The 12,665-nt window shown below is 40.8% G+C and overlaps 1 protein-coding gene across 1 annotated transcript in view; it reads right to left on the minus strand.

Annotated features, from left to right (window-relative positions):
- Positions 1 to 548: 548 nt before the first annotated feature.
- The window catches only part of LOC126249404 (glutamate receptor ionotropic, kainate 2-like), a 376,144-nt gene continuing 364,027 nt past the window's right edge, over positions 549 to 12,665 (minus strand). The window contains exon 16 of the mRNA XM_049951058.1: positions 549 to 1,021. Coding sequence (XP_049807015.1) covers positions 884 to 1,021 — 138 coding nt within the window. The 3' untranslated portion in view covers positions 549 to 883. The remainder of the gene's footprint in view (positions 1,022 to 12,665) is intronic.

The raw sequence follows: 12,665 nt of genomic DNA on the forward strand, positions 1-12,665 counted from the left end.
AGGTAATGTAATGTGATAGAGGGATTCTGTATGAAAAGATATGAGTAATTTTTTATCAATCATTTAACGACCAAATGTCCTGTTCGAGAATACTGGCATTTTTAATGACGAATATGAGATTTCCTCTGCAACAGAGGAACAACGTCTTCCATTTCCTTGTAGCTTGAATCTTCGCTGTTTATCACTCCCGAGGTAATGGCTGTAAAAAGGAATTCAATTTTCTAAAATTTTTGGACTTGTGACGCTCTTTTGTCTTAGGTGGCAAATATAAGGCCGACTATTAGCCCACGTTGCTCCCCTGTGTATACAGGTACAAAACAAATTACTGGTAAATATTTGGACAGGTACTTAATGGATCTGAGGGCCGTGCTTATGACATTAACTGATGCTATTTCGTATTTTTATTTGACTGCTGTATTGCATTTTGACCTGCTGTCTGGTTTCTCTTAGTGGGTCGATCGACCGAGCAACAGATGATGAGCGACTAGTGGTTGATGTTGTGGACTGAAAAGTTTCCTAAACATCTACTGAACTAAATACGACTAGCAGAACAACAATTTTTTTATTTTTACTAATCAAGTAAATTACTGCTTAATGTTTAAATATTAAAAATTCTACTAATAAAAAAGCTACTGTATTTAAGTGTACTTTGTTATTCTGCTTCAAAAACCTCTCATGTCAAATATATCTCCTACGAGTAGCTTTACCATGTGGGCTATAAATTACATGAAGTGCATGTATCATTACGTTGCTGTTTATGATTGTTAACAGCTGCTGTCTAACGTCATGGTACATAGGGATGTATTCGATGCACGTGAGACACTACAGCTTCACTTGCATTCTGTTCCCATAGTAGTGGTAATGTGGCGAGCAGTCCCAGTCACTACTGCCGCAGATAGGAGTCGTCGTAGCTGCCCGTTCCGGAAGTGGAATCGACGCGACGGGGCCGCACAGGCTTGCTGTTGTTGCTGCACTGGACCACGAAGCGCAGCTCGCTCACCAGCGCCTCCCACGGCGTCATCTGGCAACAATTTCAAACTTAAATTCATTCTAGTTCCTACTTTTCCCGCAGTTCAATTAAGACACAGGTATAGATATGTCTCATTTATCTTTACCGCCCCAAATAACGTTTTGTCCAGGAACAAAATAAATGAGTGTCAAGCAAATGATGTTTAGTCATCAGAGTACATCAATCAGCATGATTGTTTTTTGTGTAACTTTTTTCGTTACGAAGATATGAATAACACTACGTGTTTTTCAAGTAGCATCCTATATTTTTCGATAATTCACTTCCGCTTCTCAAGAAATGTTCATAAACGCATGACTGAGTACCATGCTAGTAAACCCGCCGTTATTAAAAACGTAACACAGAACTGACTTGGACCCTTTGGTACTAAGCACAAAATGCAGCTATTGGGGGTAACGTAACTCATCCACTTGCGGGAGTTGACGTAAGCAAATGAAAACGTAAGCAACACGCACACCAGTCACCCTGTCAACCGTCTTCATTTGAAAGTTGTGTGAGTAAAGTGTGCAGTAAGTAAGAGAAGTTAGAAATGCTACTCATCTATGGGGAATGTAAGTTAGAGTAAAAAGAGGCCTGTACACAACAGAGGAGAGGTGTCAAAAGCAAACCTTTCAACTTAAATGTAAGTACTTGGAGTCTATCACTGATTTTTTTCACTTTTACCTGAACCTTGTGAACGGTGTACATCTTTCATTCTGAACAATGTTTAAAGAAATGTGATGCAAGTGGATATAGTTTTTCCGTTTAGTTTTCACTGAATGAATGTTTCAGTTTCTTCTGAAGGAGTCAACTTATCAACTACAAATCCCACGATACACGGACGACAGATTTAAAATTCTGCCGGCTTGTGTGGCCGAGCGGTTCTAGGCGCTTCAGTCAGGTTCGAATCCTGCCTCGGGTATGGATGTGTGTGATGTACTTAGGTTAGTTAGGTTAAAGTAGTTCTAAGTTCTAGGGGACTGATAGCCTCAGATGTTAAGTCCCATAGTGCTCAGAGCCATTTGAACCTTTTTTTTTGGGATAAAACTACCCAAAGTAAACAAGCCTTTGCTTTTCGGGGTCAGAGACAGTAGAGGTTATTGTCATATTGAAGGTAGCAGCGTTCAGCTTCTGCATCGCGATATTTCAAAGGAACCTTTATAGCACAGGAAAAGAAGCCCTAAAAACGGCTGCGCTGGGCAGTAAATATGCACACGCTGGAAATATTTTTAATCGACGCTATGCATCCAAAATAATAAATGAGTCTGCGACGGTTTCTGGCTTGTGCTAAGCTTTTGAGGGCCGAAAAATGACGAAAGTTTTCGATTTTTTTTTAGTTTTTCACCTATAAATCGAAAACGATACATCTTACGTAAAATTTCCAAAAACAACAGAATGATAAAGCATAAATGTGCTCGTATAGTCACCTAGTTAAAAGTTGAAATCGGCTCCGTCATTTACACACAATCGATAATAAAAAATCGTCGGTTTTATCAATTTGGCGGAAAAGTGAGTTTTGCTCATGTTAGAAAGGCTGTAATTCAAAAAGGGCTACTAAAAATGAAAAGTGTCATGCATAAAAGTTGTAGAGCATCAAGTTCTTCATAAAAAAGCTTCAAAGTTTTGAAATTACAAAGATACAAATAAAACCATGAAAATTTACGTAGCGCTAAATACCTGTTAAGAACTGTTTGTGGAGCCAAATTAATTTTTAACCCCTAAAATCATGCACATTAGTCCAAATATTCAAATTTAACAGCACTGATGTGGAAAAATTCACTAGGTGGTTTGATTCACCATGCCGTCCAGTCATGTGCATTAGTACTGAAGTGTTGGGACGTGATGACAGCAACTGCCAAGAGGCTTATGAAAAACAGAAAAATGCATGGAAAATATGAGAGGGACGAGCCGTGAGCCGTGAAGTTTACAGTCAAGATAAACGTTGAACCAGTCCCTGTCAGTCCAGATACAATTTTCCGCAGAATCCCTTTCGATATGAAGTCACCATAACAGCTCGAGCCATACTTCGCTTTTCAGTTAGCCCCATATCCATTAACTCTTTTTGATGACGAAGGAATAATGCGCGAGACAAGGAAATCAGAGCGTTTTAAACAGCTCAATCCAGTCAAGATTTTCACAAGCAACACAGACTTTGTCCTTGACGGTGGGTTTATCTTACACTGAGCTGTGTGGAATACTGATTAAGATTTTTCCTCCATCCTTGAAAAGTATGTAAACTAAGTTAACGACACTTTGGGTCCAGTTGCACCATAGCGTTTGATGGATAGCCTGAGGAGGGATCTGAGAAAAGCATAAAATCTGCCGAACGTGCTTGAAGAGCCTGCTCTGCATCATCTGCTTCTGCTTTATTTGATGAGATGAGGTCACCATCAATGCCAAAAGACTGTTTCTTATTAAAAGAAGTTAATAAGAAATGCCTTATCCCAACGTTGTGAGAAAATTATATGGTGAAGGGTATCAGGCGAAGCAGGCCATTGAGGATGGAAACCCCTTGTTGGTTGGCACAGCTATAGAGAAGACGTGTCACAGGGAGGTAACATCTTCATTGCCAGGGAAGACACTGATTTGTTGGTCCTGCTGACTGACGACATAGCTGATAATAGAGAGCAGGATGAAACCGTCACCAATATCTTCTTTATGAAACCTGGATAAAGGCAACCAAGACACACTCATTTACACCTACAGTTCTATGCCCTCCGAAGAAGTCAAAAAACATGTATTATTTCTTCACACCTTCACTGACTGTCACAACACCTGTGCACTTTTTCGCCAGGGTAAAATCAAATTCACAAACACATTTCAAAAGAACGCGAATCTCCAACATGTTGCCTCATAGTTCACGGATCACAGCATCACTCCTGGTAAGATCGCTGACGCTAGAGTGAAGTTCATTGTGTGTTTGTAAACAGGTGGCAGTTCCCAACTTTCGGATGAAATTCGTTTGAAAATGTTCCAGATAGCAGTTCAGTTGGGCAAGTTTGCTTCCCACCGAAGACGACTCTTGCCAGCACTCCCTCAGGGTCCACTTGCAGGTTCATATGCTGAGGAACAATCAGCTCGATGCACTGAGATGATGATGGAAGTGCACAAAAACGACCTAATCCCCATAGCAAACGCCCAACCACCAACATCCCGGGAACTGCTAAACATAATATTCAGCACGTATGAAGTGTATAAAGTGCTCGGCTATATGCAACTGATAGCAAGGGGCTTTCATGTCTGATCTCTCCAACAGAAGAGGACATCTTCCTTGATTCGACGCAAATCGACGATGAGATTGATATCTACTAGGAGGAAATCGATTTAGGTCCCATGCCAGAAGGAGGCGAAGAACTGGACGACAACGTTTCCTCCTCGGGACCATCTTACCAGAAACGCAGAAAAAAATAAAAAAAATATAAATTAATGTAAATATGGAACAATTATTATTAAAGAATGTTTTTGTAAGATTCATCTCTCATCAATTTTATACTGCAACTGATTTATTTTTCCATTGATAAAACCTGTCATTTGGAATGGTCTTTTTCATTTTTAGACCTGTTTATTAGCATCTTGGACTGGCATGATAATTAATAAATATTAATACTTACAGTTAACTATCTAGGTAGGTAAGTAGTTAGGCAGCTAACTAAACTGCCTGAAAATCTGAATATTTGGACGAATGTGGATGATTTGGGGTTCAAAAGTAATTTGACTTCAGAAAGATGTCTTAGCACGAATTTAGCGCTTTGAATACTGTCACATTTTTATTTGTATCTTTGAAAAGCTGTGAGTGAATTTTAAAATTTAGTAGCTCTTTTTACCCAAAAATTGATGTTCTACAACTTTCATGCATGACACATTTCATATGTAGTAGCCATTTTTGAGTTACAGGCGTTGGAACACGAACACAACTCACTTTCTCACCAAGGTGACAAAATTGCCTATTTTGACGATCGATTGTAGCTAAACGGTAAACTGATTTTCAGTAGATCATCCACGCGAAATTTTATGTTCTATCAGTTTTATGTCTTGGAAATTCTCTGCAGGATGTATCGCTTTCGAGTTATAAGAGATAAACTGAAAAAAGCCCAAAACTTTCGTGGTTTTTCGGCTCTCAGAAGTTTAGCACGAGCGTGAAACTGCCGCAAACACATTTAACTCTTATTTGGGATGCATAACGTCGATTAAAATTATTTGTAGCTTGTGCTTATTTATTGGCCAGTAAAAGTCCAATTTTCCTGCACTATTACTCTTACCCTGGGTTCTAAGAATTTAAAATGGTTGACGTCACAGACTGAGCATCTCGGGACAGTAAAATTTCGCTTTTACAACAGTTCCGTCGGAGAAGCTCCATGCATTGCGTTTTGCTGCATTTAATCCTTAATCTGTCCCCTGAAAGCTACATGCTCGGGTCACCACCTATCCTTTTAACAACAGAATTTTACCACGTTCTACGTCTTTCACAATAACACTTGCGCCATTTGCAAAGAGAAAAGCTGTTTAGTCATTTGCCAAGTCTAGTAGATCATTGATTTATATCAGGAAAAGCTACGGATCCAGGGCAGAAACTTGGCGCACCGTCCCCCCCCCCCCCCCCTTTACATGACCCGAGTGACATTGTACTTTCTTCCTTATCTGTTAACACTAGAAGACAACCACTCCTTTCTACTTTCAAGATATGAACTAAATTAATATTGAGCATTTTTCCCAATTAGATAACGTTAAATTTATGGAGAAGTACTAGAAGGTCCACACAAGCAAATGCCTCAAACTCTAAAGAATAAATTACTATTTCTATGACTACGCCTCTCCTGAAGCCAAACTGCGCATTTGACAGCAAACAATGTGTACTGAGTTGTGCCAATACTCTCTTATACAATGCTTCCTTAAAAACTTTTGAAAACACTGGTAGCAAAGAAATTGGAAGATAATGATCTAAATTATCTCTTTCCCATTATTAAAAGCGTTATCATGAACGAGTATTTCAATATCACAAGAAAATAATCACACCTGAAAGATACATTGCCGAAGTGGCTGAGTATAGGAGTAATATATGGCGCACTGATCTTCAAAATCCTACTTGTTATTTCATCGTACCCAAGGGGACCTTCACTCTTAAGTGATTTAACAATCGATTCGATTTCATCTTGCTTGTTTGATGTAGCTGTATGTGATGTAGCTGCCCAGGAACACCAACTTATAAGAGTTTTGCATACTTACCTGTACAAATATGATTGTGATAGAACTGGCCGACTTTTGACAGGCAGTATTTATTAAATATTTTTCTGAATTATGGAACATAGTTAGGCGTTTCATCAGCTGAACACTGGCAAAATCGTGACTCGTCGGACGACGCAATACGCCTCCAGTCAGCAACTGCCCAACTACTATGTTGTTTGCTCCACTCGAGACGTGCACCTTTATGTGACACTGTGAGAAATGACCTTGTAAGAGGTATTCGACTCTGATTGCCTACTGCATGCCGTTACCCCTGCAATGTTCACTCGGAAACTGGTTGAGCTGGATCTGCATTCACTGACAGCAGAAATTTCTGTCGGGTTTGAAAACGACTGCCATTGACAAGGCGTAAGACTCGTCTGTGTCATGTACGACTGTTTTACGAACACTGTTCTTACGGAGTGTTAAGTGAGTGTGAATGGTATACTATTTCTTGTAGACTCGTCGGACAGTTCACGTTGATATTCCCGTAGACTGCCCAGTCACATTAATGTGACCACCTGTTAAAAGTCTGAATAATCACCTTTTGCGGCGCGAACCACTGCAAGAACAGTCATCGAAGTTCTATGAGTAGAAAGGACCGACAGGGATGTGTATCCATGTCGACTCCAGTGCCGTTGACAGCTGCGCTAGCTTTCTCGGTCGAAGATCCATAGCGCCTACAGCCCGATAGAGGTGGTCCCGCAGATTCTCGATTGGGCATAAATCCGGGTGGTCTGGTGACCAGGGGAGTCCGATAAACTCTTTGCGGTGCCCTTCGAACCACAGACGTACACTGCGAGCTATATGAAACGTTGCATTCTTGTGCTGGTAAATGCCATCGTGCCGAGGAAAGAACAACTGCTTCTAAAGGTGTACATGATCTCCAGGGACAGATGCATACTTGTGATGATCCATTTTGCCTTCCCGAATGTTGAGATAATCCAGGGAATGCAATAAAAACGTGCCCCATACAATAACCCTCCCTCCTGATTGCAGGGTGTGTGCTTTCACACGCTTAACGCCAGACACATCAACGGGCATCTGTCCGATGGAACTTAAAGCATGATTCATCTGAAAAACCTGCCTCGAGATGACTGGGTGTTTGTGTTGTCCATATCATTCCATTATCATTCATGAAAGTGCCGAGACTGGACTGTTTCAAGATTGGGAATTTGTACGGGCGCTGATAACCGCGCTGTTGAGAACCTCACAAACCTAATATCGTCATCACCTAAATTTTCTCAATTGTGTTTCACGAAAAGAACGTAGTCTTCCCTCCAGGAATTGTTATTTATGTTCACGAAGCACGTCCGTAATACTCGCGAGTTGATAGAACCTCAGGTTAACAAGTCTAGCAGCGCGCTTGTGAATTGTTTCGGTGCCTTCTTTTAATCCGACCAGATGGGGATCTCAAACACTTGAGCAGTACTCAATAATGTTTTGCACGCAGTCTCTTTAATAGATGAGCTAAATGTTCCTCGAATTCTCCGAATAAATCGGAGCCGACCATACGCTTTTCTCGAAAGCGACTTATTGCTCGTTACAATTAATGCCGCTTAGCATCGTTACGCCTCGATATTAAGTCGATGAAACTGTATTAGGCAGCACACCAGTCACACTGTATTCGAACGTTAGAGGACTAATCTGAATTAAGTTACATTTTTTCCAAATTTATACCAAGCTAACACTGATCACACCAACAAAATTTCTCTTCAGGTCATCCTGTATCTTTCTACAGTCATTCAACGATGACGCTTTCCCGTACATTAGAACGTTATCAACAAACAGTTGCAGATAGCTGCTCATCCTATCCGCCAAATAGTTTACTCATGTAGGGAACAAGAGTGGTTCTATCACACTGCCCTGGGACACTCATGACGATACCGTAGGCTGTGTTTAACGCTCGTCGTCAAGGATAAAGTGGTGGGTTCTATTACTTAAAAAGTCTTCCAGCGATTGGTATATCTCAAGACCTATTCCATACTCTTGGACCTTCTTTATCAGTCTGCAGTGGGACACTGTCAAACGCTTTCTGGAAATATAGGTAAATGGAATCCCTCTGTTACTCTTCATTTATGGTTCGCAGGATATCATGCAACGAAAGGGCAAGCTGATATTTGCGAGAGCGATACTTGGCGAAGTATGGACAGAAGCTTTTCGGTCTCAACGAAATTTATTACAATCGAACTTAGGCCATAATAGTGATACAGAACTCACGTAGACGACTTGGGCACCAAATTCGCCTGATCTGAACCCGGAGGAACACATCAGGGACGCTATGGGGCGCTAGCTCCGCACCCATAGACCGTCAGCTCATAATTTACTGAGTGACCTGTGCGCAAACATATGGCCTTCGGAAGCCTACCTGTTTAAATCCATGCTGCTCATAATCGCTGCTGTACTGCGTTCCAAAATTGGACAAGCACGTTGTTACGCTGGTTGTCACGATGTTTTGACTTGTCAGTAGAAGCAACAATAATGAAATAATCACTCTAATACTGTATAAAACGAAACACAGAAATAAAAAAAAATCTTTAAATCGCTTACCGGATTGGTCCCATTGAAAAGAACTTAGACGGTTTGCTTCCTCACCTTTGTGTCACATGAACTTGTGCTCCGTGTATGGCAGTGGTTCGAAACCGGGTGTAATTGGCCCCTGAGAAGTGAAATGAAATTTTCTAACGCGTAAAAGCGAAAGTTCAACTTATTCGCTCAAGCAATTACATTATTTTTAAATTTCATTACGATTATCACTATTTCGTGAGGCTAATGCTGATTACTTAGGTCACCAATAATTACATCTTTTAATCTCAAAACTAGCACAAACGCGTGACACAGTGTGGTTTGGGTTACAGCCCGTGAAAGGAATGTACGAACATCTTCCTCACATTGTGCACCCAAATACTTTCTGCTTCGTACCATGCATCTGTTACAATAAAACTGAAACATATACAGGCTGACTCTGTGGTGACGTTACATACTTTTAGCGATTATTGAGAAGGCTAAATGTATCAATTAGAGGTAAGGGACTCTTGTCAGAAAACGACCAAGTCGAACGTTATAAGCGAAACATCGTACTGATACCTCAGAGAGTAGATCTCTTCTGCTGCAAGTTTTTTGTTTTCAATATTTTGGGAGGAGGTTGTATGGATCAAAACAAGAAAAAAGTCTAGTAAACATGAGCTCTAAAATGCATACGTGAAGAGCTATGAGCATTTGTTCAGTAGAAAATATGTGTTTCACAGTAGTAAAGATGTTCACTGGAGCTTTTTCCCCCTGTTTTACATACTAACATCTCCCAGTATATGGAAAGGAAGGTGCTTCCAGTAGGAGAGGTGTATTATCAGAGGTATCAGAAATACATTAACTTATAACTTTCGACAAGATTGTTTACGAACCATGGTCTCACACCTCAAATTGATACGTTTACCCTTTTCTATGATCCCTAAATGTTTGTAACATCATCACTCTCTACACTACGTATGACTGAATATCTCATGAAAACGTCTTGTCTGAGATGTAGGTAGGTCTCTCAGTATATCATAAATCGTTTCATTATTCATCTCGTTGCAATAAACGAAATAATTGACAGCAAGACAAACAGTAACTTCGCAATCCTACTATCCTGCTACGGCATACACAACATTGTTATTATTATTATTGTTAGTGGTAGTGGTCAAGCATAAAGCGTTGTCAGCCTAAGGTCTTCGAATTTCTGTGAAGTAATGAGTCGAAAAATCGAGTGATTTACAAACGGTAAAAATGGTGCACACATTTTAAATTGCTTAATTTTGAATGGGATTCAGAATGAGGGTGAGGCAGGTGTCAGTAGCGAAGGGAGTGGTGCAGAGGAAGAATGTTTTTTACGAATGAAAAGTGTCTGCTCTCAATGTATTTTCTGATGAGGAATTGTAGGCTGCGGTTCACTGAGAACTGCCTCATCAATCTATAAAAAAGGTTGTTAGAAATAAGCAGTCTCAGTGACTCTTTAGATAGTGGTTTAAAAAAAACTACAAAAACTGAAAATAATTTGTCTATAATTTTAAAAATAAAAGTATTGAAAAGAAAATTCTTATGCATTCTGAAGTTTAGTTAGGCACTGATGGTGATGACGGTGTGGTGCGGGGGGGGGGGGGGGGGGGGGTGATTGCACTCAGGGGTAATGAACTGAGGAAGGTTGGGAACCATTGTCTATGAAGAACTCGTTACCAAAGAGTCGCTTTCCTTCCATTTTGAGAAATTACGTCGCCGATAGTAGGCTACCTCACGGTTTCATTTGCTGAACAAACCTGCAGGAGGAATTCCGATGAGCGTAGTTCAATCGTAACAAAAGTCACTTATGTATGGACTTTTGTGTTCTCCATAAATCATACAGGAATAATAATTTTAGCAATTCTGTGAACTATTCCTTGTCTCCTAGTTACAACAGCTAAGCAACAGTTCAATATTATTCAGTATTAAACGATCTCTTGTCGACAGAATATCGATCTCTATCTGTGAAATATCTTGCTCACAGCTAAGGGAGAGCGATACTAAGATTTTGATGTGGGGAAAAAATGACAGGCAGCGATTCATCGCAAGAATTCTGAGATTTGTAGGTTATCTATGAATATAAGATGTAAGGAGGTGATACGCCCAAACTTTCAGGACACATTTGTCACACTAAAAAATCTAAGATATACTATTATATAGAAATGGGTCTAGAAACGCTTTTTTTCACATTAGAACTCATTTTCTACAACTCTTCGTCACGCATTAATCATGGGAAACACGAGAACACAACGTACAGGAATAGCACTAACACTTCTTCCATGAAATGTTGAAAATGCTCTGATGACACATGCATCAACACTCAGCAATTATGGATGCGGTGTTACATCCCTGTGGAAATGTAAATGGTTTTGCAGTCTTCCACAACGCGGACGTGACGATTCTCGGCAACCTACACTGTGGTTGGTTGGTTGATTCGGGGGGATGGGACCAAACAGCGGTCCCCGCATTTACCTGAAACGATTTAGAAAAATGGTTCAAATGGCTCTGGGCACTATGGGACTTAACATGTGAGGTCATCAGTCCCCTAGAACTTAGAATTACTTAAACCTAACTAACCTAAGGACATCACACACAGCCATGCCCGAGGCAGGATTCAAACCTGCGACCGTAGCGGTCGCGCGGTTCCAGACTGAAGCGCCTAGAACCGCTCGGCCACACCGGCCGGCGAAGCGATTTAGAGAAATTACGGAAAACTTAAATCGGGATGGACGGACGCGGGGTTTGAACCATCGTCCTCCCGGATGAGAGTCCAGTGTGCTGACCACTGCGCCATCTCGCTCGGTCTTATAGTGTGGTTCGTCACGCAAAAGCTTTCGAAGTATTTTTAATATTACATATGAGAGTTTCAGGTGATACGCCACCACGTCCTCTTCCTACGTGTTTAAACCATTAATATACTTTTGAAAATAAACCATTAATGTAGTTTTATGGACCTTGCCGATGGTGGAGAGGCTCGGGTGCCTCAGCGATACAGAAGATAGCGGTATCGTAGGTGTAACCACAACGGAGGGGAATCTGTCGATGAGAGGCCGGACAAACGTGTGGTTCCTGAAGAGGGCAGCATCCTTTTCAGTAGTTGCAAGTGCAACAGTCTGTATGATTAACTGATCTGGCCTGTAACATCAACCAAAACGGTCATTCTGTGCTGGTATTGCGAGCAGGCGAAAGCAATGGGAAACTACAGCCGTATTTTTTCCCGAGGGCATGCAGCTCTACTGTATGATTAAATGATGATGGCATCATCTTGGGTAAAATATACTGGAGGTAAGATACTCCCCCATTCGGATTTCCGGGCAGGGACCACTCAGGAGGAAGTCATCATCAGGCGATACAAAACTGGCATTCTATGGATCAAAGCGTGGAATGCCACATCCCTTAATCGGGTAGTTAGGTTATAAAGTTTAAAAAGGGAAATGGATAGGATAGTTCGGTCACAGGAGGAACAGGACTTCTGGTCAGGCGAATATAGGGTTATAAATACGAAATCAGACAGGGATAATGCAGAAGTAGGTTTAATAATGAGCAAAAAAAAAAAAAAAAATAGGAACTCGGATAAGCTATTATGAATACCATAGTGAACGCATCATTGCAGCCATGACTGACACGAAGCCCACAAACACCACAGTAGTACAGGTTTGTGTGCCAACTATCTCTGCACATGAGGAGGAGATGGAGAAAATGTACGATGAGATAAAAAAATTATTTAGAGACTTAAGGGAGCCGAAAATTTGATAGTCATGGGGGACTGGAATTCGATAGTAGGAAAAGGAACAGAACGAAAAGTAGTAGGTAAATATGGACTGGGGGAATTGTAGAATTTCACACATAGCATAATTTAATCATAGCTTACAACTGGTTTAGGGTTCATGAGACAAGGTTGTAT

Source organism: Schistocerca nitens, chromosome 3 (assembly GCF_023898315.1).
Source record: "Schistocerca nitens isolate TAMUIC-IGC-003100 chromosome 3, iqSchNite1.1, whole genome shotgun sequence".
In the NCBI taxonomy this organism is placed as follows: Eukaryota; Metazoa; Arthropoda; class Insecta; order Orthoptera; family Acrididae; genus Schistocerca; species Schistocerca nitens.